Here is a 26,146-nt window from a genome sequence, read left to right as displayed (position 1 = left end):
ATTTGATTTGATTTTCTAGATCATATCTAGAATCTTCCTTCATTAGTATAAATAGGCATGCCCTTTCACATTTTTTCCACACACCACAAACACATCACACCACACACTCCACCAAGTAAATAGAGAAAAGAAAGGAGAGAAAGAAAAGAGGAGGAAAGGAGAGGAAAAGAAATAGGTACGAGTCATTCGAAGTAGTTGACCATAAGCCAAGTTGGGCAGAACGAAAGGTGAGTTATGAATTATCCCTGTTACATGAATTTTCGTAAAGTTTATGTTTTTAAATTATGGTTATTTAACAATAAAGTTCTTTTGTAGCAAACATACCATGGAATTATGATGTTTTGAACAGTTTATGAAAAAAAGATATTATCGATACATCCGAACGATGCCTGAATTTAGGGGACGTTAAAGATACTAGTCGGAATGGTGTTATAAGGACGGAAAGGAAAAGGGGCACAGCCAGGTGTCCAACTGAATTGATCAATTCATAATGTTATGTTGGGGGTCGCTCCCTCATTACTGGTGGTAATCGTTGGATGGTATATCGTATGGTTTTGCTTATGATATTGGTTACAGTTTGAGCCATGAAAAACTGAAGTTATGATTTTGGTTACAGTTTAAGCCATGAAAAGCTGCAGTTATGGTCTTGGTTACAGTTCAAGCCATGAAAAATTGAATTTATGATTCATGTTATTCTTTGATAAAAAGAATTCCATGGTAGCTCATGTAACTCTGGTAATTCATAATCTCACACAAGCAGGGGCTTATGTTGTTGAAATTTTTCCTTTTTCAGGTAAGCAGGATTAGAAGGGCAGGCCGAGTAATAATGTTATTGCGCTTATGTTATGGTTATGTAATGAATAAGAGAAGAGTGTAGATTATGTTGATCTTAACATAATGAATAAATAGTGATTGTTGATTATTAAAGAAGGCTTGCATAAATGTTATGCTTATTTCTTTTTTGAAAAGGAAAAAGAGGGTCAATAGAGGCCTTTGGTGAGACGGACTCACTAGCCGATCACGATAATCAAATCCGTTAGATTTGGGTCGTGACACCGGGGTTCCAACTTATGTCTCAAAGGTTTGTGAAGATGCACAAAAGCAACACACCCAAATACTCTAGGTGACAGATTTGGCACCGTAGGAGCACTGATAGCCTGATGAAGAGCATTAAAGGGAGTCTGAAATTGTAGTGAACTAGAAGGTACACGATTGATGAGGTAGGCTGCTACGGTGAGGGCTGCGCCCCAGTAGCTAGTGGGCATGTGAGCCCCAAATAAGGAAGCACGTACTACTTCAAGAAGATGACGGTTCTTGCGCTCTGCAACCCCATTTTGCTGAGGGGAGGAAGTGCAAGTCGTTTGATGAACCATGCCATGCAAATTCAGATACTTATGAAAGTCTTGATTAATGAATTTTGTACCATTATCACTGCGGAAAACCCGTATTTGAGATTGATACTGAGTGGCTACCATCTTATGAAATTTCTGAAATAAAGAACTAACTTCGGCTTTTGATTACATTAAACACACCCAAGCCATACGAGAATGATCATCAATAAATGAAACAAACCAGCGTGCACCATGTAGTGAAGGAATCTTCGGTGGACCCCATACATTTGAGTGGACAACCATAAATGGAACTGGACTTTTTTGCATTCTTATTGGAAATGAGACACGATGATGTTTAGCTAACTCACAAATGTCACAATGGAAATCTAAATCAGTTAAATGACAAAACAACTTTGGAAATAATTTCCTTAAATACCCAAAAGAAGCATGTCCTAAGCGCCTATGCCACAACCAAATTTTTGAATTCTTAGATTTTCCAGATCCTTCAACCGAGAAAACTTGAGCCAACTTATTTGAACTTGTTGGTGTTAAATCAAGATGATAGAGCTTCCCCCTCCCAGTACCATAACCAATTGTCCTCCGAGTCTGAATGTCCTTAAAAACACAAAGGTTAGGCCAAAAAATCACGATACATTGCAAACCGCAAGTTATTTGAGCAACAGACAACAGACTATAGTTGAGGTAAGGAACGACCAAAACATAATCTAAATTCAAATTTTTTGTGAGACTGATTGAACCTTTTCCAATAACAGGAGAGAGAGTACCATCGGCTGTGGATACTATTGGTTGTTTAGATGGTTTCATAGAATGAATATGTTTAACGTCAAAGGTCATGTGATCAGTAGCTCCAGAATCAATTATCCAAGTACTATTACTAATAGGTGCAGAAGTATGAAGAATCTTACCAAGGTTACCTGTCTTAGCAATCAAAGATGAGCATCTTAAGGAGTATTGTTGGGAGGTTCGGCTACAGCAACAAAAACATGGTGATTGGGCTTTGAATTCCGTTTGCTTGGTGCTTTGGTAGGATCCCACCATTCTGGATACCCAATAAGTTTATAGCACCGTGCCTTAGTATGTCCGGTTCCATTACAATGAGTACAAAAACGGTCTGGTCGTGCAGCCCCCACTTCATAGCTACGGTTCTGTGATCCACCAGATGATCGATTTGGTTCAGAATTATGATTTTGAGGGTTAGATGCTCCTTGGTTCAGATTGTTTCACCGTTGTTGCGGCCTGGACCGGTGAGCCACCATGGCCGAGGACTCCGGGTGATCAGATTCTTCATTCAAAGTCGTTCTGCGAATAGCATCCCGGCGTACATATGCATAGGTTTCTTCAAGATCCAGTACTGGATCCTTCCTGAGAATCTCACTGCGGAGTTGTTCAAATTCTGCATCGAGGCCATTCAAGAAGATATGCACACGCAATCGCTCAACTGATTTTTGATATGCGACAACATCATCGGGATCTTTCATTACAATCTTATCACGATGGTCCAGTTCTTGAAAAATTTCTATGAGATCACCATAATAGGTTGAGAGAGGGCGACTCATCTGCTTGGTAGAAAAAGTTCGTTGATTCGATGAGAAAATTTGCGATTCATCCGATCCATCATAGTAGGCTTTGGCAAGAGCATTCCAAATTTCACGTGTTGTGCGCAACGGGAGATAGCGCTTCATAATTTCTGGTGACATGGATGTAAGCAACCATCGCTTAACCCTTTGATTTTCTGCATATCACTTCTCGTAGGAAGCATCGGTTTCATTCGGTTGAGGTGTTTGACCCACAATATACTCAATCTTTTCATGTTTTGCAATCTGCATCTCCAAGATTTGAGACCATACATCATAGTTGGATTCGGTAAGAATGATGGATGGTTTGAAACCAGAGGTTTCGGATTGAATATGAATGACTGGGGATGATCCAGATTTGGCAGAGGTTTTTGTAGATAATTCAGTGGTCATGGTTGTAATGAACGAATGAGGATACGGGTTGGTGGTGGGAGATAGAAAAGATGATACGGATTACTATGGGTGTGGCTCTGATACCATATCAAACAGAAGGAAATTACAAAGAATGTGTTTTAGGATTCTAACATAGTGGTTGTATTTCTCATTCGATCAATGGGAATAAGTAGCCAATGTACAAAAGAGCTAATAAAGGAAAATATATTTACATGATTCTATACAATCACTAATTGATACAATTGAGAGAAATAAGGAAAGAAATTGGGAGAGAAAACAAGTGCCTTGATAGCCACAAATCTTTGTGATTTTGCAACATAAGGCCCTATAAAAAATCAACTCCAACGAATATCGGTAAGTATTATTTCTCGATCTGTAGGGGTGCAACTACTCAACTTTGCAGTTTTGTCTCTACAAATCCATAAATAATACTTATCGATATTCGTTGGAGCTAATTTTTTACACCACCTCATAAAATAATATTTTAAAATTTATAGGTATTTTTCTGAATTTTTGTGGGACTCGAAATGAATCCCATATAAAATATAGTGTAACTATGTAGTGGAACAATATAGTATAGTGTATGTAGCATCTTTCCAAAATATCAATTGGGGGATGGTGCTGTGCAGTGATATACGTAGCATCATGTTGCGCACATTCAAACCATCGAATCGTGCATCCAACAGCTCAGAGGTGCACAATACGATACTTTACACCTCATTGCACAGCACCAACCCGAAGTCAAAAAATATATACTCCAGTAAGCATTTGTGAAAGCGTAGCAAAAGAGTACTCCTATAGAAAACTACTATAATAAAATGTGTGTCCCCATAAAAACTTACTCCGTCTTGATTTGTTTATTTCATTTTTGACTTACACATATTTTAAATTAACTGTTCAATTTCAAAATCAATGGCTTAGATTATATAAAATTTTAAATCAATAAATTATATTTGATTTTCTCAAACTTGTCAATAGAATATCCATTTATTTTTGGCTGTGTGACTTTCGAAATCGTGAGCACCGAGAAGATCCCTCATCCAATCAAGGAGTGACGTAAGGAACTGGACCCAATAACAGGAAATTATTCTGTGCTCCTGAAGTACCGCAAAGTGGTGCTCCATGCCTTTTTTTACTGCACATTGTTATGCGGCCCAAAAGAAAGTGTACGGACCACTTCGATATGTGATAGAGCAAAAGGTTTCGGAGCACCACATAACCATGTCCCAGGAACACTGAATAATTACTCTAATAATATTCTAATGCCGAACATGTGGAAGTATATAAGCCACAAGAACTGCAGACATGAATTTTTGTTTTCTTTGAGTTTCTAAACATTTTGGTGGCTGGGAATTTACAAACCACCTTATAATTAGCGAAAACGGCAAACCCGCATCCCACATGCAAATGAAAGAGAAGCTCGAACCACTCCTGACCTGAAGCAAGAAAAGTACAGTCAAGATAAAGACCAAGTACTAGGTTCCGGATAAATGGTACTCCACTGTATCCAGATCCACAGGAAAACCCACAAACCTTATGAAGATGGAGAGAGAAAGAAGAGAGAGAAGAACCACCACCTTCTCCTCCTCATCAGCTGCCAGCAACATGAACAACCCCAGCAACAAGGACATTAACAGAAAGGGCAAAGCCACAGCCCAGTACAACGCTGATGCAGGGCTGTTGGCTGAGTTTGAGCGATCAGCTGATTCTGGTAAGTCCTTCAACTACTCAAGATCAGTGGTGAATGCACCCGAGACTGTGCCTGATGAACACATCAATGCTTACCTCTCTAGAATCCAGAGGGGTGGACTCATCCAACCCTATGGCTGTATGCTTGCTATTGAAGAACCCAGTTTTAAGATCATAGGGTACAGTGAGAACTGCTTTAGTTTGCTGGGTTTGAATTTGAACAATGTGTTTGAATCAAATCAAGAAATAGGTTTGATTGGGGTTGATGCTAGAACCCTTTTTAGCCCTTCTTCAGGGGTTTCTTTGGTGAAAGCTGTAGGGTCTAGGGAAATTTCACTACTAAACCCTATCTGGGTCCATTCTAGAAGTACCCAGAAGCCATTCTATGCTATACTTCACCGGATTGACGTGGGGATTGTGATTGATTTGGAGCCCGCCCGGTCGGGTGATCCGGCAGTGTCGCTTGCTGGTGCGGTGCAATCGCAGAAACTCGCGGTAAGAGCGATAAATAGGCTGCAATCTCTCCCTGGGGGAGATATTGGTGTTTTGTGTGATACATTGGTGGAAGATGTGCAGAAACTCACTGGATATGATAGAGTTATGGTGTATAAGTTTCATGATGATGATCATGGTGAGGTTATTTCAGAGGTTAGGAGGTCTGATCTAGAGCCTTATTTAGGGTTGCATTATCCGGCGACAGATATCCCACAAGCTGCTCGGTTTTTGTTTAAGCAGAACCGAGTTCGGATGATATGTGATTGCCATTCGAGTCCAGTTAGGGTCATTCATACTGATGAATTAAAGCAACCTCTTTGCTTGGTCAATTCCACCCTTAGAGCCCCACACGGCTGTCACATGCAGTACATGGCCAACATGGGGTCTGTTGCCTCGTTGGTGTTGGCAGTCGTTATAAACGACAACGACTCAATGAAGCTATGGGGTTTGGTGGTATGCCACCATACGTCCCCTCGTTACGTTCCTTTTCCTCTTCGTTACGCTTGCGAATTCCTAATGCAAGCATTTGGGCTGCAGCTTTACATGGACCTTCAATTGGCATCACAATCAGTGGAAAAGAAGGTCCTCCGCATGCAAACCTTATTGTGTGACATGCTCCTCAGGGATGCCCCATTTGGCATCGTGACACAATCTCCAAGTATTATGGACCTTGTGAAGTGTGATGGGGCTGCATTGTTCTATGGTGGAAAATGTTGGTTACTTGGTGTGACTCCAACCAAATCACAGGTCAAAGATATTGCAGAGTGGTTGCTAACAAACCATGGGGACTCCACAGGGTTGAGTACTGATAGTCTGGCGGATGCTGGTTACCCTGGCGCATCTTTACTTGGCGATGCGGTTTGTGGAATGGCGACTACAAGAATTACTTCGAAGGATTTTTTATTCTGGTTTAGGTCCCACACGGCTAAGGAAGTGAAATGGGGTGGAGCTATGCATCATCCGGAGGATAAAGACGACGGTGGAAGGATGCATCCTAGATCTTCATTCAACGCTTTTCTTGAAGTGGTTAAGAGTAGAAGTTTGCCTTGGGAGATTTCGGATATCAATGCCATTCACTCTTTGCAGCTTATAATGAGAGATTCATACCAAATGATTGAAGACAGTGGTCCCAAGGGACTGATTTATAGCCAAATCCATGATTCCGAGGTGCAGGGGTTGGATGAACTTAGTTCAGTGGCTTGTGAAATGGTCAGATTGATTGAAACAGCTTCTGCTCCAATTTTTGGTGTTGACTCTGCTGGTTTTATCAATGGATGGAACGCAAAAATTGCGGAATTGACAGGATTACAAGCTAGTAAAGCTATGGGGAGATCGTTGCTTGATGACATTGTTCAGGAGGACTCACGTGGAGTCATTGAAAATCTTATGCGCAGAGCTTTCAATGGTGATTCTTTTCTTAGATTATGATCAAGAACACTGCAATATTGAAAATTTTAAAATCCTAATCTCTATTGGTGCATCACTGTGACTTTCTATTACCTTTTGGCAAGACGTGTCATATCTTCTCTTTTTTATTTTCTACATCAATGATTACTATTGTCTAGACGAATGCTGTAAAATATAACTCTTTTCTTTTGTGGTACATTTTGTATGCTTTTCAGGTTGCAGTATGCTGTAAAATATAGTAGTATTATTTTATTTTACTTTTTGGCCGGGGGGAGGGGAGGGGATAAGCAGGCTGCAGTATATATTGGTATTGTTTGCACATGAACCAAGTTGAACAAACCCTTACAATTCTTAACTTTTGGGGTTGCTTGCAAAGACATATTTGTTATTCTCATATGTCTGTCTCCTGTGCCTGACGCCGTCAAGCGTCTTTTCTATAAGGTCGACCCAGTACCATTTCCTTATTATGACTGGTAATGTTTTAAATATGATAAACATGTAAAATTGAGAATGTAGTTGATGAATCATTTCTAAGGTAACCTAGGGAGTCTAACACTTTTGCTCTCCCTAAGGCCTGTACAAGAAGTCTAGGGTAACCTAGAGACATTAACTCACACAAACATCAGGCTTCTAAACTTATTCCAATTTACTCCAGGTGAGGAGGACAAAAATGTTGAATTAAAGCTTCGAAAGTTTGGGATACATCAGCAGAATTCAGTTTCATACATTGTGGTTAATGCCTGTACTAGTCGGGATTACACACACAAAATTGTTGGGGTGTGCTTTGTGGGTCAAGATATCACGTCTGAGAAGGTTGTCATGGACAAATTCATCCGCTTGCAAGGGGATTATAAAGCAATCATACAAAGCCTTAACCCGTTGATTCCACCGATATTTGCGTCAGATGAAAATGCCTGCTGTTCTGAATGGAATGCAGCCATGGAAAAGCTAACTGGTTGGGGGAGACATGAGATTATTGGAAAAATGCTTCCGGGAGAGATTTTCGGGGATTTTTGTCAGCTGAAAAGTCAAGATACGCTCACTAAATTTATGATTCTTCTATACCGAGTGATTAGTGGTCATGATTCTGAGAAGTTCCCCTTGGGGTTTTTTGATAGGAAGGGTAATTATGTGGAGGTGCTCTTAGTGGCAAATAAGAGAACTAACGAGGCCGGGAATACAATTGGGTGTTTCTGCTTCTTGCAAACTGTGGTGTCTGGTATGCAGTTACTTGGAAACAAACAAGAGAATGGAGAGTCCCTTCCCAAACTCAAAGAGTTGGCTTATATTCGGCAAGAGATGAAAAACCCACTGAACGGAATTCGGTTCATTCACAAACTTCTGGAGAGTACCGCCACTTCAGAGGATCAGAAGCAATTTCTTCAGACTAGTGAGGCATGCGAAAGACAAATTATGTCAATCATTGGGGATATGGAATTAGGAAGTATAGAAGAGGGGTAAGTTTCTCTCCTTTTTCCCTTTCAGCCTACAGTTTTGCACCAATGCATTTTTTCAAGTAATATGTTGTATCATATTCGCACATTTTCCTTTGCTTACACTGTAATGCAAGTAGGTCCATATTTGTTAATAAGCTTATGCTGTATCGTAGTGATTTATTTAGAATGTCAGACGTGTCATCGTCACCCTTATATGATAGGGGAGATGACTTCTCCATACAAAATTTACAAAAAATAATATTTATGGTGATTTTTAATCATGTCTTTCTATATTGAGAAAACAATAATGTGTATTGGCTGAAATTGAGTCAATTTAATGTGTCTCATTGGTTAGTTGTTGCTGGTATAGCTTCATTCATGTTTTCTTACCATTAACAGTCAAAGGCAGCCTAGTCTTTTTAGCTTCATTCATTTTTGCATGACTTCATGTAATATCTTACAAGTAGAGGAGACGGACTGTGTTAGGAATTCCAAGAAGAATAATTGCCTCAAGGTCGGCTAGCTATTCCCAGTAAGCCCATATTGTTAAAGCTTACCTCATGTAGGTTTGTATCCGGTTCTGTCCTTTGGCATCTTTATATTGTTGACATTCCTATTTGTGCAGTTGATCATGCCATTGACCATGAAATATCCACTTCTCAGTTTCATCCTCCCTGTGATCCTTTTTATTTCATTACTAAAATAAGCATCCCACTAGTTTAGGATAGATAGTTTCCATTTTTCCTCATACGAACCTATGCAATAAGACATCTAAAGCATATGTTTGATATACTCTTATTCGTGCAGTAGCATGGAGCTAAACATGGAGGAGTTTCTGTTTGGAAATGTTATAGATGCAGTTTTTAGCCAAGTTATGATTCTTTTGAAGGAGAAGACTTTACAACTAGTTCATGAGATTCCCGACGAAATTAAATCTCTATGTCTAGTTGGCGACCAAGTTAGACTTCAGCAGGTCTTGTCAGATTTCTTGCTTAATATAGCACATTATGCACCGTCCCCAAATGGTTGGGTAGAAATCAAGGTCTCGCCTGGTTTCAAGCTGATCCCAGATGGGAATGAATTAGTTCATTTACAGTTGAGGTATGGTTGTCAAATATTTACAGTTTCTGAAGAAGCTATGGTACATGGATCCTTTTGAATGTCTGAAATTCTAATGTCGAACGCTCCACGCTCGAATAAATGTATAGGATTCGTGTTGGAGCTAATTAGCAGGACATTATCCTAGCAAGCATATTTTGGAATTCCAATTTACCATGAACTTTACATCGCTCTCCTATATTATGCAAGAAATGACTGACACTCAATACTATTCATCTGGGAAAGTAAAAGAAAATTTACTCAAAAATTTGGATTTTTGACGTAATCCCTTGTCATTGAGATCAAAATTGTATGAATCTGATACTTGTACCCACCCCCGACACCTGTACAAAGTCCATGTAACATGGTTGAAAAAGACTTTATCCAATGGGAACAAGAAATTAAGCTCCATCTCTGTGATTATGTGCAGCTACTTTTTGTTAGCAACTGTGATTTCTTTCCTCGATGCTTATGTTACTGTAGACTGTGGTATGCGGCAATTTAGAAAGGGAAAAGAAAAATGATAGTGAATCAAATGAATAGATTATCTTCTTCATGTCATTATCTTTTTTTCTTTCTTTTCCTGTGCTGGAAGCACAGATATAAACCGTCTTCAAAAGAACGTCTTCTACCTTAACCTTATATTACCACATTGGAATGGATGTCAGCTTCTTCACTTTACTATCTTCTTACCTTTCTCTTTAAGTCTTCATGTCCTCCCATAAATGCCTTGACAAATCCATGATCCTAACACAGCATGATTTCCTTTTTCGGTAATCAGCTTATGAGGACACTGTTTATCTTAAGAGTCTTAGATCCTTTGTAATTCGTGTTTATGTGCAAGTGTGGTTTTTTGTCTGCAAAAAAAGAGGTATTGAGCATGCTGTTATCTTTGTCAACAAACGACTATAGTTATTGGAGAACGGGTCATATTTTCACAAAAATCCTGAACAAGAAGTTGAGGGACACAGAAGTTAATTTGGTTTTATTTTTTGTATCAACCTTTCATATGAAGGAAATTACCTCTCGAAAATCATAGTAGTCTTCTATGCTATATTTCAACTCATATTACAGATATTGTTACCCGTAAGTGGCCACTAAATACAAACCTGTATGAGCCTTGAGTATCTGTGCTTTCCCTTGGGACATGTTTATGTTCTGGCTCCTCTTTAGAAATGTTTGTGCAGCATAATGATAATGCAACGCCCTTCATTGTGGCTTTCTTGTTCTTTCACTTTGTGAAACTCCGATCATTTACTTTTTAGTTGGTGAGAACACTTTATAAGCAGCTGGCATTGTCCGCGTTTCTTCTCCCCATTCTGGCTTTATTTGTACTACATTTTTTTGTAGGAGATGAGCAGTTTTGTTAACACTTTTTCCCTTTCTTCTTCTTTAGAATGACTCACCCTGGCGAGGGCATCCCTTCCGATCTTATTCAAGATATGTTTGAGGGAGGAAATCAATGCGTTACACAAGAGGGACTCGGTCTAAACCTCTCTCACAAACTTCTTAACATGATGCATGGTCATGTCCATTATGTCAGAGAGCTGGATAAGTGTTACTTCCTCATTGATCTTGAACTTAGAAATAGAACTTCACGACCAAGGGGAAGATCAAAGGCGGACACAAGCAGAACGACCTGAATTCTCTCCACAACAGCTGAATCCACGTATGTACGTATCAGTGTATGTGTGTTTGGAGTTAAATGTTTTGAGTAAATTGTTCGGCATAGAAGCATCTTGACGGCTTTGTAAGGTCTCTTGGGGCATAACTTTAAGCATGAGTATGTAAATATGTGCTGTGTTTGAGAGGTTGAGCTACAGATATTAAATCCTATACGTTGGGGTTCACTGGCCAAGTTGCACAGTGTATATGTCTATCGATCTTTGCTTTTCGACAAAGATTGACCCCCCAATCTTTAACTATGAAAGTGTGCAAGAGCGATGAACTGAGCTAATCCCAGTTTGTTGAATTTGCAAGGGATTTGAACCAGTACTAATGACCATGTTCGGTAGCATCTTTCCTTTTTTCTTTTTCATGTTGCCATGGCAAGAGAAATTACAGAATGATGTTGCTTGGGGAAGTCATGATGCAGTTTAAAACAAATTTTTATAAGAGGTACTTTGATGTGTTCTGCTGAATTAGAATCTAGATTGATGAGAACTACAAATCTATATTCGTAAGGATGGTATGTGAATTGGAGCCAACCCATTTAGAGTTTTGCTCTGAATTCAGTTAGAACTTCCGAAAGTGGATGGCGGGATTGTTCTCCCACGATTAGTCAAGATGTACGTAAGTTAGCTGGGATACTTGAGTTATCAAAAATAAAAGGAGTTTGGTTAGAAAAAAAAGAAAATGTGAAATCACTATACTCATAATTTTGGTCTTTTGTGTTGTAACTTTTTTTAAGCTCCAATTTATTTCTTAATACATTTCCAATTTCTCTTGGTGGGGCGAATGATTGCTTCTAAATTTTTTAAAGAAATAACAAACAAAAACTCACTAGAATTAAATAGTCGACTCTTTTGGGGGGAGTGGTTTTTGCAAGTCCCCTTTTACTAACCATGTTCCCTTTTTGTTTTTAGTTTGTAAATTTCCAAAATGTCCTTAACATTATGCAAAACAAAAACAAAAAAATCATTTCATTTGGATAAAAAAGGATAATATCGAAAAGTGGAAGAATATTTTGGTACTTAATTCTCACCAACTTAAAAACAATAAGGGAACTGTGATTGGTTAAGAGAGGGGTGCGAAAATTATTTTCTTTTTAAAATCTTTCTTTGCTGTTAAAAAAAAAATTTATTTCCCTTTTGAAGACAAATTATACACAAATGTTTCGGTTAAATATATCCAAGTTAGAGAACGCGCTCCCACTCCCAGTTTTCTCCTCGTAGAGACACCCAACGATGCAGAGCTCGTCCGTACTTTGTTCTTCAAACTCTCTCTCTCCATCACTCTCTCTCTCTACCTCTCAGCGGTTCCCACCCCCACTCCAAAACCGGTGCGCCACTACGGCCATAGCCTCCTCCTGTCGATTGCCCTCGTGCTGTTGGCAAATTCGCCAGAGTACCATCACTCGTTTGCACAGTACTGGTAATTATAACAACTATTTCCCGCTTACCTGATTACTTTGGGATGGTTTCGTTCATGGGTTATGGTTTGATTGGCATTTTATTTGGTGGGTCTATATTTTTGCCTTTTCATTTGGCTTCGGACTTGTGCTACTAAGGTTGAGTTCGGACGAAATTACCGAACCAAACCAAAACGAGCCTTGTGTGCCAATCAATTGGGGTCTTCGTATTAGGATTCATGTCATAAAGATCTAACGTGACTTTTAGCTGTTGCTTGTCAGCTACCTAACACACAAGCCTCCTCCTTTACCCGGGCTTGGGACTGGCTGTAAAAAGATAGGACTCTAAGCATGGCACAGTCGGAGTTCAGTTTGGACGAAATTATTATTTTGTTAAAGACGCTTCATGTTATTTATTTGTAGTTATGTTGGTTTTAGTTTGGACGAAATAGCAGAAGTTTTTGGTCTTGAAGTGAATCTTTTTTTCAATTTTGGTCTATAGTTTTATACTTGTTCGATTCTTCTTTTCTATACGAACTAGTAATCAAGAAATGAAGAAAGTTGACCCGAAATCTAATGAACATTAAGAAAGAAGATGATGAAAAAGATTGAAATCTTTGTTGGTGCAAAAACTGGAACCTTCAAAATCTAGAGTCTTCTGCAACTTGAACAATCTGATGGAAACCGCTTCAAGTCACGTTACGACGTCGCTTTCCGAAAACAGTATTCGCCCCCACCAATTGGTGTGCGCCGGGTTACAGCGAATCTGTTCTGAGGATAAAACGAAGCCCGATCAATGATCTTCTGCCTGCGTTCGCACAAACGAAGGATAGACAGAATACCGAGCCTAAGAGAATCAATTGAACCAAGGACTGTTAATTCCGTTTCTGCAGAATAACGAAATAACAGCGTAGAAAACAACGAGTCAGAGAGAGGGAGAGTTTCTGGATATTTTTTTTGGTGTATCGAATGACTTAACCATTGGCCTATTTATAGACTTATAGGCACCCTTACGTGAAAGGATGTGTCTTTAGTAAATACACATTAGAAAGGGTATGTCTTTTGAAGACAAATAATCAAGAGAAAGGATCATGCCTTTTAGTAGGCACCCTTTCATGAAAATAATTAATTAGGAAGGGTCATGCCTCTTAGAAGCACCCCCATGTATCACATCCCTTCCTAACAATCACACCCCATTCTAATAATCACACCCTAAGTTAATAGGTGTTATACCTATTCATATAAAGTCATACCCCATGTGAAAAGGTGTCGCACCTTTTCACAAATAACCTCCCGCAATCTTTTATTTTATTTTGAAAAAATCTCCAACAATCTTTTAGTCCAAAAGGGGCCTCGGTGCTAATAATTGCATCGCTCTTGGGAAGGGAAAAGTCTTAGTAATGAGAGTTCGTGGCTATGTTATGAAATTTTAGTATGTTACTTATCATTCTGGGTTTTTTGTTGGGACATTTGGTTGTGAGAAGAGTTACAAAGTTAGTGGTAAAACTAGAGTCTGGTTTTTTGTGGTGTTAGTTACGACTTATGGTTGTGCTGGTATTGACTACTATGGTGGGAGCATACTTTATGCAATTTCGGGGGGGGGGGGGTGGGTGTGTGTGTACAGTTGCCACCGCCGGACCTTTGTTCAAACTAGTCAGGCTATTATCATAACACCCTTGTTTCTTCTAATATTTCAATTTTCTTGGTGAATTGTTTGATGTTTTTTAGCAATCGGCTGAATTGCTATTGTTTGGGGTTAGCTTATTTACGTACAGAAATTGCTGAAACAATTGATTTTATTATCATGGTACATTAAATATTTCAGCTTTGTAGGAATTCTCTTGCTGAATAAGTGTTTCAGCTTTTGTATATTAACTTGTTATCTTAATTTGTCTCGGCTTCAGGAATGGAATTGTGGTTTGGTTCTGCAATTTTCCTATTCCTATTTCAGTAATCCTTGGAGCTAATATCGATCTGCAATAACATTCACCTAACTCAAGTAAAGTTTGTAGGGTTTTTTTTTTTGGGAAAGATCAATTAATGAGTTTTGGGTATTCTATGAGAAGCGTTTATTCTTGTTTGCACATAAGACTTCGGTTGTTGGTTGGATAGGTAGACATCAGTTTGACCGACTATAAAGTTCTTTGAGATTAGATAAAAATGTTATGGTGAATTCTCAACTCTATTAGGTCTCAGATGTTTTTAAGAGTTAATTTAGACACTAGTTCTGAGTTCCTTACCTTAATGTGGTTTTGTTCTGATTTTATTCCACTTCGATTTCTCAAAATTGTGCTTAAACTAGTTGTAGTTCATCAGGATTACTTTTTGTCTTCTTTGGAAAATTCTCTGATAGGTCTAGTTTAATACTCCCTCTGTCCGGATTTAATAGTCCTTTTTTGGAATTCGTGCCATTTTTCAAACGATTATATCTTGTAATTTATAATGTTTTATGTAATTTTAAAAATATTGTCTTATAGAGAACTAATTGAGATCTATCAAACAAAATCCGTATTTGATATAAAATTCATTACCAATTTAAAGATATAACTCATTTTTATCCGGTTAGAATTGAACGAGGGACTATTAAATCCGGACGGAGGGAGTATGTCTTTTGTGTAATCGATTCGTCAATAAACCTTGTTGGCTGTCATTTTATCAACAAATTGTAAGGAACTGCAAGCTTGAGTGCATCTATGTCGATGGGACGGTTTCAAAGTAATATGCTTTATATGGGATAAGGTTTTTTTATTTTGGTGATGACCATGTATGATTCTCATACAGCATTGTTTGGACTGCTCTAGCTGTTCAACCGGTCCTAACAATGAGTTTGAATTAAAGTATACTGCTATCTTGGCAAGTACTTGTGGTTGTTTTCATGACGATGACTTTACCTTCGGTTTGTTTTAGCTCTATAGTAGTTCTGTACTACAGGATTTTTTCATGTACCAACCAAAACGAAAATCTTGTGATTGTTTTCTTCCCTTCTAAAACTTTTTCAGCTACACAAGAGATTGTTGAAACCAGTAAGGCTGAACCAGGATTTGTGGAGATTGGGTACATATCCAGTGTCCATGGACTTGAAGGAGAGGTTCGGGTAAAGTCTAGCACCGATTTTCCTGAATTACGATTTTCCAAGGTAATTCAACTTTCTTGCAACTAGAGACATTATACTAAACATTGTAATTGTAGTTTATGTTCTTGAGTTCTTTGGGTTTCCTTACTGTAACTACTTTTCTTTATAGCCAGGGAGAAGATGGTTGCGACAACAAGTTTCAGGGAGAGAAGCAATTAGAGAAGTTGAGCTATTACAAGGAAGAGCACATCCAGGAAAGAAGAGTTGGACTGTTAAATTTAAAACAATTAACACGGTAGACCAGGTAAGCCAAAGGGAGTTACTTATACTACCTGTTTGCTTTGCCTTACATTCCATTCAATTTATGGGCAGAATTAGTTGCCCACCATGGGCTTGGATTGGCCTTAATTTGAAGTGTTGTTAAATTCTTTGGTATGTCGCTTGATGTGCTGAAAAGAAAATTGAAATGGTAAGTCAATGTCTTTGGTTTCAAGCTCAAAGCAAACAAGATAGCCTTCCCTTGGAAAAGTTAACTGGTCAATGTGGTAGTAGTTGTAGATTGAAAGTTTTGTTTTGGAAATATTTGTCACGATAGGCTATTCAATTGTGTCAGGTTTCAGACCTTGCTCACCCATTCTAACCGTGGCTTAAACTGTGTTAGAGTGTATTGAAGGGATATATTCCAAAAATGGTGCAATGACTGACTCTTTAGTCTTACTATGCGTACATCCGTAATGTCTTGTTCTCTTTTTTCTCAGGCTCAGCTACTCATTGGATCGACAATACTTGTCAGTGAAGAAGATAAACCTGAATTGGAGGAAGGCGAGTTTTACTCTAATGATCTTGTTGGCATGAGAGTTATCCATAAGGTTGTACTACCTTGCCATTATGTTTTTAAAGCTTAGAAAACGAAACTTGCCAATGATTTTATCAGATTGTTTCCAAAATATTTGCTAGTGTGCTTTTAACACCTTAGGGCTAAATGCTAATGCCAACCACCTTTAGTGAATAGTGTAGGTTTGAGCGTTACTAACCGTTGAGACAGACCACATTTGACATTTTGGCAGGCTAGCAGCAGAAATGGTTGTCTTGGTGCTGTGTTTAGTAGTTGTAGATTCTTCAACACTTAACTGTATCGACAAAATAGTGCTCTAAACTTAGTGGAGGCTGGGTGGCCTAGTGGCTCTGTTACATTTTTCTTATTTTTTCTTCTGGTGTTAGACATTAGACTGTATTTCTTGGGGTCGGAACATAGGATTTTGTTTCTTATTTTCCTTGATGGATGATTCTTCTATTCTTTCAGGAAACTGCTGAACCAGTAGGTACTGTGGTCAATATTTTCAATAATGGAGCAAGTGATGTTCTACAAGTCATGCTGAATTCCTCCACAGCTGATAAACCAGAGTCGGAAGCAAGTGCTTCTGGTCCCCTTGTTTGGGTACCATTTGTGGAAGCAATTGTCCCGAATGTTGACTTGAATAAGAGAGAAATGCTCATTACTCCTCCAAAGGGACTCCTCGATTTGAACATACGAACTCATGAGAGGTCCAAGAAAGAAAGGCGTCAGATTGTGAGACCTATTTTTTAGTACTCTTCTTCTGTTTTATTATAGTGAAGTTATTGGTGCACATCACTTTTCTTTTGAAGATTAAATATAACTATTTAAGCAACCTTATTTTGTATTTGTATGTACTTCAGTGTTCTTGTTTGCTATGTTGGTATTCACGGGTTGAATACAATGTTTAGCTTAGATTAAGTAACTGTATCTGAGCATTTACTAATTAAACAAAGCACAATTCATCTGTGCTTCTCCATTCATGTTTTAGTCTTGAATCTTGATAGCTTCATTCACCAACATTAATTAAATTAATTGCTGAAAATTTTATAGTTTAATTGAAGCTGAATGGTTGCAGACTAACTTGCAGATTAAAATCCATTCAGTTCAATTGTTGGGAATATTTTGATTTACGGTTTTTACCAATTCAACCAGTTTGAGTTGTTCCCATTTAATTTTTTGTTTGAGTTTTTGTTTGCTTTTTAATAATATTTACTATTTGATGATTCACTTTATGAATTTATCCTCATTTGCCTGTCATGTATCTATGTGGATTAGAAAGGGCAAAATGGTAAAAGCGGGCCTAGTTAGTTCCTGTTTATGGAGGTATGGGAGGGTAAATTGTGTACAGCTTATGAGGCATGGAATATGGATTACCATTATGGGGTTCAATATGATATGGATACGGCATATGACAAAGTCTAAAAAACCAGCATACGGGTACAGTTAGGATTACGTTAGATTTAATAGTATTTTCCAGTTATTTAGCATTGGATTGTACGATTTCAAGAATGGTGAGAAAACGTTGCATTCTTTATATGAAAAGGTGTTGTGTGCAAATACTTTGTTACTTGTTTAATTGTGGACATCCAATTTATGGAACATGTATGACACATTATGGATAGTCGAAAAATATCCAAGGAGGTGACACTATATGTTCATCTTATTTTATCTTCCTTTCTTAAAAGTATTGAAAACCTGTAATCTTTGTATCTGAACATGCAAGAAGTTCCTCAATTGTAACTTCATGAAAGTTTGGATATGTGTTCCCTAGTATCCAATATTTCACAATAAGGAAATTCATCTTTATATTGTGGTGGATAACTTTGTTATGTATCCACGAGTATCGGACGAGTCTCGGTATCCCAGACAGATATGACACGGATACAACTCCCATATAGAAGTTCGTTGCTTCATATAGACCTAACTTTTGGCATCATTTACGCAAATTCTCGGCCCTTAGGTGTAGACCCACATCCTCAAGGTTTAGACGATGAGGGATGAGGTATTCTGTTTTGCTGATGCATATCTGTGTCCAGTATATGTGTATCACTATAAATTCGTGATGGGACATGTGGAAAACAGTTTGCAAGTACGGCTTTGGTCCAATGTTTTATGTGCGTGTAAATAAACAAGTCAAACATATCATCCCAATGGAGTGAAGGCTGATTTATTGATTGCGACATCTGGTTTAAGTGTTATGGCTCAGCATCTTAGGTGTATTGTCAGATATCACTGATTGTTGCACCGTTATGGAGCTGGAGCTGGTGCTTTTCCCACTTCATAGTTTTTTTATAGTTCCACATATGTAGCCTAATGCTTTGGATTTTATGAGACCCCCCCTCTTCTCCTTTATTGATCGTTATTTTGTTCTGTTAGCGAGTTTGTTTTAGGAATTACTCTGGCGTGTGTTACAAAGGGAAAGTATTAAAACCTCTGATAACATTAGCACTTCTGCCTGTCTATCTAGTTATTATTCATGAAATAGATCTATGAGACATACTTAGGATACTGCTATCAGAAGAGTTCAAATCAAATTTGTGTTGCAATAGCTAATTTTTCAATTTAGTCTTGACATTTTCCATTGATGCATTTCAGGAATGGAAAGAAAGAAAGAAGTTTCAAAAGCGCCTCATAGCAGCAAAAAAGAAATTGTGTGAAATGGAGCAGCAGCATGTTTTTCATGGATTTAGATATGGAGAGAGATCCCAAACAAGCACACTTGCTGATCAGATCGTCAATGTAAATTCCAAGTTGCTTCATCAGGCATTGCAAAATCTGGATGTTCCCTCTAAGAGGTGGTTTATCTTCATCTGGATCTGTTTTGATGTATCTTGGGTCATTTGCTCAGATTGTTTCTGTGGAGATTGCTCACACATACCAATGCTTTTATATCATCGTGGGTATCTTCGTGTACATGGACGACAATCCTTTTAATTTGCTTATGCGACTTTTGTAAATGAAAAACTCCTTAATGACCTTGAAACAAATACATATAAACATCCATACACTTATGCACACACAGAGACACACACACGTCTATTTTGTGAAGATGGCACAAAGGTGAAGGTATAAGCAGATTCTATTTTCTAATTTCTGAGTTGTTTGTTGTTCGTTGATGATATTGCCTCACAGGCTCTGAGTTTGGTCTATCTTGTCCTGGAATAAGATAGTGCTGGGGTTGGTTTGTGCTGCAAGCTCCATTTTAACCACAAGAAACCAACATAGGGGGTCACATTGAAACTTGCTTGGTGCTTAGGGCCCATGTTACATGGATTCATCAAATGCATAAAGTACTTGTACATAACACTAAACTTTTGGATGAGGGTATATTCGAGTCTTAGTTGGACGTCCACTTAGGATGCATTTTTTGTGATTCGAATTTACCGTAAAGTTGTGTCGTGAACTCCCATACTGTTAGCGGCAGAGCCAGGATGAGAAAAAAATTCTACAAAAATGAACTTTTGAATGTTGATTAAGTAATGTTAAAGCATCCAACTCAAAACCAATTGGCAATGAGGGGAGAGGCCGCCTAGGCTCATATACTAGTTTTCAAGGCGATTATTAATCAATGTGGGATAAATTCCAACAAGTATATTAAAATTAGAGTTCAGAATTCAATTACATATGCTAAAAAAAGTTCTGACTGTTAAAATCACAAAACCTGTTTATTTATTTATTTATTTATTATTATTAGAAAACAAAAGGTTAATTTAACTGTATGGCAAATGGAGTGACAGCCAAGTGGTAGGCCTTGCCTTGTGCATATTAAATTTGGTGATCAATTCCAAATAAAATTTGTCTTTACTTTTGTATGCTCTTTTGGTCCAGATGGAATTTCCATGAGTTCATGGAAATTAATTTAGCCAAGGATGTGAGAAGCACTTTGAGAATATCAGAAGCATGTCTTTCTAATTCTGGGTGTGGAGAGAAGGTAAATGCAAGTTCAAAGTTGCAAGAAAAGGGTCACCTCCTCACATCAGAAGGCAAGGTTGCCACTGTCTTGTACATGGATGACTGTCAAAGGAAGGGAAGTAGCTTTGCACCTGATCTTGTTGACAAAGCTGAAAACTCTTCCTGCCTCCTAGTGGAGAGGTTTTTCCATGACAATCAGAAGTATGTGAAGGTATACTTCTTTCATAATCTTTTCCTTACCAGGTCAACTATGATCACAAATGCATGTTGTGTATCCAGAGTTGAGGTGGTTTGAAGGCAATGCTCTTTTTTTTTCACATTGTTAAATGATAACCACTTTATTCATAGTTTATGGTCTGGTATCGTTGGTAGGATTATTGTTATTTTTACCTTACTGATTGAGGATTATTGTTATGGTCTGGTATCTTAGAGGTATAGGGGGCCACTGTTTTAGTGGTTTTCTGAAAGCAGCCACTTTATGCATATATTGCCAAAGGTGCCAAAGATTAGGTCTGGCTCCAATCCTCCCTGCCCATACCCCCAAAGATTGGGGACTTGAGGGATTCTGTTATTGTTGTTGTATTGCCATGGTTGCGTTTTTTATCTTTTTATTTTTGCAAACCTTGAGGAATATCCTGCCTTTGTCTTGTTGAGACTCTATGAAGTACTAGCATGTTTAATTAGTGGCTGCATCCGTGTCGGACATGCTGGGGAGCCGGTGGGACACAAATGGGTCACGTCACATGGCGTGTCTAATTAATATTATTATTTTTAAAGTAGGGACATTCGTGGTAGACACAGCTGGTGACACAGTAGGGGCTACTCTTTTTTTTGGAAATGCATTCTGGGTAAGAATTGTGATTAATAGAAGGGTAGTGATTTTCACACTCCCTTTTTTTATTAATGCACTCCATTTTTTGTCCTGTAGTGAAACTAGTATTAGATTTGATTGTTTCAGGATACGATATCAATATGTAACAACAAAATATTCATAAGATTACATATATACATAGGGACCGGTTCCCCTCACACAATGTTTAACACAAATTTTGACACAAGATCTTAGCCGTTGAAAGCAAGGGCTGAGATTAGAACACATTATCCTCTCACCCTCAAACTCCTCACAGGATTCCTCCCTCTCTCCTTCCCCACAACGTTTTCTTCTCCCTTCTCTGGCCGCTGCCAGACCCATCTCTGGCCATCCCCTACTCCGGTGACTCTCTCTCTCTCTCTCTCTCTCTCTCTCTCTCTCCTACCAGGCCTCAATTCCTAAATGAGGATCCACAACCCATACTGCAGAAAAATTACTTCGAATGCCTCCACCGTAATCAAACTAATCTTATCCACAGTTACAAAAAAAATTACTTAGCTACTTGGTTTCTATTGGGACGGTTTGCTGTACCTCGTGGTCGGAATCGTCGCCTGAGTCGGGCTATGAATCAGACTCGGAAGGATTTTTATTTGGGATTTGAACATCGTTCATCACTTCGTCGGTGGGTTGAGGGTCCGAAGGAACTCTGTATTTAAATGTCGAATTTTGGGAAGGAGAAATATGGGGCGGGTACGAGAGGGAGTGTGTGTTTTGCCGGAGAAGGGGAGCTGAAAATTGCGACCCGGAGGTGGGTCTGGCCGGAAAAATTAGGTGCCGGCCGAAGTGGTTCTGGTTCTGGGAAAGAGGGGGAGAGAATTGAGAGATAGGAGTACTTTGTGGGGAAGGAGAGAGGAAGGGATCCTGTGAGGGGATGGAGGGTGAGAGGATAATGTGTTCAAATCTCAGCCCTTGCTTCTAACGGCTGAGATCTTGTGTCAAAATTTGTGTTAAATATTGTGTGAGGGGAACCGGTCCCATATACATATACCTATATATGTGTATATTATAGTGTCCCCTGTAGTGCCTGTGTCCCTATTTTCTTAAGAATGCCTTGTCTTGTGTCTTCATCCATGCTTCTTAGTCTAAACTCTAGACTTCATCTATCTATATGGTGTAATTAATCTGTTTGCCCATTGCAGACAAAAGACCGTGATTCCATGCCTCTGATTTTGGTTTGCCCTGCACATGAGATCCAACCTCTCCAAAGTGCATTCGAAAGTCATAATCATTTTGGGTTTGACTCCACGAAGGTCAGCATCCACTTTCTGATGTGGCAAAATTCTGTACTGATTTTCTGCTATTACTTATATTTTAACATTCCTTTGCAATGCATGGACTAAGATTACCTGGTTAAACTTATCACCAAAAAAAAAAGAAAAAAGATTACCTGGTTAAAATCTTAATTTCATGTTTCAAAACAATTCCAATGGTTTCTCATGCCGAAAGTTGTATTGGCTTTTATTTTATAAAGGTTCCTTGAAACTAAAGTGAAAAAGAACTTTTTGTCGTTGTTGAGACATTATAACGCTTAAAACTTGGCTGGATTAACAGTGTTTGCTTGAACTTCTAATATTCCATAATCCTTACATTGAAAGCTTTGTCATCGGGCTTCCTGTTGACATGCTTCATTGTATATCTTTTACGTGTCAGGTATGCTGAAGAATTACTTTCTGCAAAATGAACTCGTGATGATATACTGTGTCTTAATATGCATATTTTGGGTTTCCCTTCCTCCTTTTTACCCATTTTCAGGTATCGTTCTTGGAAGAAGAGAAGATACCTGTTGTTAGAACCTCACTAGAAGAACAAAGCAAATATAAAATTTTGATGAAGTCACCATGGGAAATCCTCCAAAACTCAGTTGGATCCGGAGGAGTTATTAGCTTGCTTTCATCAAACAGCATTCTAGAGAACCTCACCGAAATGGGTGTGGAGTATATTGAGGTTAGATGCTGTACTTCTCTGAAGCCCAGGGTACACAAAAGCCTGTAAAATTATTGTTGCCTCTTTTCCATCTAGTAACTGAATTTAGGAGGTTTAAAGATTTTAATTTTGTTGTCTCCTATTATTTTTTGTGACAGCGATATTAAAAACTTGAAAAGTTGTCTTAAACAGTTAATCAAGTAGTCTAGGTGGAGGTTTCTGAAGCTAAACTGGCGTCTTAAAGTTATTTTCTCTATGGGAGTAAATCAGTTGTAATTTTTGTCCTTTTTTTTTTTGTTTTGGGTTTAGTTATTAAAATGTTCACAGTCCCAATACTCTCAAGGCAGCAAGTTATACATAACATGCTCATTTACTTAATTGGTAAAGAGTAAGTAATCAACATGCCCGTGAATGTTTTTGCTGGTGAGTTTGCATTGCGGTGGCCTTGTACGGTTGCGGGGTTGTAAATAAATCCACCAGAATTGCAATAGATACAGTTCCTGACAGCACCCCTGGTAAACTTGTTTATCCACTAATTTGGAACTTTGCTTTTGATGCGGCTATGTTTGGATCTTGGACTTGTGGAGAGAAAACAAGAAGTAAACATTGGGATCCAAACCTAGTTTCCCAACTGATATGTTTCTCATGATTTTCCAGTGTTTTTTTGAGGTATGTAACATTGATCTCTTACAATGTTGCTTTCTTCCAGGTTTGCAGTGTCGGTCAACGACTTATTGGCGGGTACACTTTGCTTGGGCTAGTCAGTTCTTGCGAAGCAAACATTGGGATCCAAACCTGCAAGGACATCAACGGTCTTGAGGACAATTTTGACATGGTGTTCTCCATGACATTTATGAACCACTTGATCAAGAATATGAATAAACTCCCATTTGATGCAGTCCCGAAGTCATATCACCATGTCGAGAAGGTTGACAACGAGTGGGTGGACGTTGTCCCTTCCGCTTCCAACTCTTATGAGCTCCGTTGTTCAATCTACGGTTCTTTAAATCTCTGCTCTCCTGATAAAGTTTGTCTCATGGAGGTAACTGAGTAGTAATGCATACAGCAAAGTAACTGGTGTATGAAAAGAAAAGTATTAATACATGCAGCAAAGGTGCCCTTGTTATATCCTTCACCTCTCTCCTTTTCACCCTGGCATAGCAGTTGATGTACGAAATACAAGTATATGCTTTGTAACTTGAAAGCTATAGAGGTCGTGTACATTGCTATATAGTAGTGTTCTTTTTTCTATAACAAAGAATGATTAAGAAACCGATAATTCGTTAGGAATGCACGGAATATTTGTATGATCAAAACGAAGAGTATTTTTTATGTTTGTGATAAAAAGTGTACATTGCTATATAGTGTATTTTTTACGCATATCATGCACATACATTTTTGTAAGAGCTTGATTTGTGTTAAAATATATGTGCCGAAAGGTCTTTTGTAAATCTGTATGCAAAGGAATCATAGAATCAGTTGTGCTATATGCACATTTTTTAAAACAGACAGCGCGTATAGATGGTTTTTGGACCCGTTTTGGGTCCTACAAAGATGATCGAAATCGGTTATTTTGAACATCTTGTTTAAAGTCACCATAAAAAATTAGTTCATTTGGATACAGTAAAGAGGTTTATGAAACACCTAATTTTGCTCCAGAAAATAGCTTTTTTTAAAAGCAAAGTTTAAAAGCAAAATAGCTTTTTTTAAAAGCAAAGTTGAGTGTTTCGTAAACCCTCTTACCGATATCCAAATGAGCTGATTTTTTACGGGAACCTCAAATAAGATCTTTTAAACAAAATGAACGGCTCTAATCATCTTTTTGGAATCCAAAACGGGTCCAAAGTCCATCTGTACGCGCTGTCTGTTTTACAAAATCTGTGTCGGTAGCAGTTTTGGGAATCATATATAGAAACCAACCACGGTTAAAGCTTTCACAATCCAATCGGAATATCATCTTATCTCGAGTACCATAAAAATTATACGTTACTACTTCCACAACTAATCCCATCAAACAAATTGACCCATTATTACATGCTCATTACATCATGACCCAAGTCGGAGCATCATCATATAAACATGGGAGAATTTTTCCCAGGTCCACTATACCACTTTCCAAACCCACTAAGTCCATTTCTGAATTCTATAACCCCCTAAGTCCACTAACCTATTAGTAAAGATATAATAACCCTGGTTAGTTTAATATACCTTTGCTTTCAAAAAATCTTTTATCCCATTTTTTCCTCCATTCCCCTTTTTTTCTCCTTTTTTTCCTCCATTCCCGTTTTTTTCTCCATTCCCCTTTTTTTCTCCCTTTTTTCCTCCCTTCTCCTTTTTTCCTCAGATTCCTCCATTATAAAACCCATCCCCCCTAACCCCCCCTCCCCCCTTTTCCAGAAGAACAAAACCCAGACTAACAAAATCCAAACGATTTCCCATTAGAAACCACAGACGAATTTCTTTGTCGTCGCCTTCTTGGTAGTCGGCAATCAATCTTGGTCCTCGTCGGGCTTCTTCGGCGTCATCCCTTCTTCGTCGTCCTCGATCGGCGAGAAGCACTCGAATACCGGCGTTGTCTCCGTCGCCGTCGTCAAGCACTCGATTGCCGTCGTCACTCCAACAACGAGATTAACGGACAAAAAACAGAGATCAACCCACGCCCCAGACTTCCTTCGTCGTCGATCGCACTCCTCCTCGCCGTCGTCCTTCGTCATCGATCGTCGCCCTTCGTCGCTTTTGCATATATGTATATATAGTTTCTGATTTATATAACATTATATATGATCTACTGTCTCGTAAGACATTTTATATGATGTTCTGTTGCTATTACATATATGTATATATAGTTTCTGATTTATATAACGTTATATACAATATACTGTCTCGTGAGACATTATATATGATATTCTGTCGCTTTTGCATATATGTATATATAGTTTCTGATTTATATAACGTTATATATGATCTACTATCTCGTGAGACATTATATATGATGTTCTGTTCAACAAATATATA

At 38.4% G+C, this 26,146-nt stretch overlaps 2 protein-coding genes across 3 annotated transcripts; both read left to right on the top strand.

The window, feature by feature from the left end:
- The first annotated feature begins 4,634 nt into the window (after positions 1 to 4,634).
- On the top strand, positions 4,635 to 11,466 carry LOC131312393 (phytochrome E-like). 2 transcript variants are annotated; one of them, XM_058340100.1, is made up of 4 exons: positions 4,635 to 6,908; positions 7,566 to 8,367; positions 9,154 to 9,447; positions 10,841 to 11,466. In XM_058340100.1, the coding sequence occupies exons 1-4, from the start codon at positions 4,856 to 4,858 to the stop codon at positions 11,085 to 11,087; spliced, it is 3,396 nt and encodes a 1,131-aa protein (XP_058196083.1). In that variant the 5' UTR covers positions 4,635 to 4,855; the 3' UTR covers positions 11,088 to 11,466. The 2 variants fall into 2 exon arrangements, with proteins under 2 accessions (XP_058196083.1, XP_058196082.1); XM_058340099.1 differs by having other exon boundaries at positions 4,663 to 6,908; positions 9,157 to 9,447.
- Positions 11,467 to 12,300: 834 nt separating this feature from the next.
- On the top strand, positions 12,301 to 24,495 carry LOC131312392 (uncharacterized). Its single transcript, XM_058340098.1, has 10 exons — positions 12,301 to 12,537; positions 15,514 to 15,650; positions 15,757 to 15,891; positions 16,346 to 16,456; positions 16,891 to 17,157; positions 19,021 to 19,220; positions 20,254 to 20,548; positions 22,348 to 22,458; positions 22,961 to 23,152; positions 23,841 to 24,495. The coding sequence occupies exons 1-10, from the start codon at positions 12,351 to 12,353 to the stop codon at positions 24,183 to 24,185; spliced, it is 1,980 nt and encodes a 659-aa protein (XP_058196081.1). The 5' UTR covers positions 12,301 to 12,350; the 3' UTR covers positions 24,186 to 24,495.
- Positions 24,496 to 26,146: the final 1,651 nt, after the last annotated feature.

The sequence above is a fragment of the Rhododendron vialii genome, chromosome 13a (assembly GCF_030253575.1).
Source record: "Rhododendron vialii isolate Sample 1 chromosome 13a, ASM3025357v1".
Taxonomy (NCBI): domain Eukaryota; kingdom Viridiplantae; phylum Streptophyta; class Magnoliopsida; order Ericales; family Ericaceae; genus Rhododendron; species Rhododendron vialii.
Note: the sequence above shows the minus strand (reverse complement) of the source record. Positions and strands in the feature narration are given on the sequence as shown.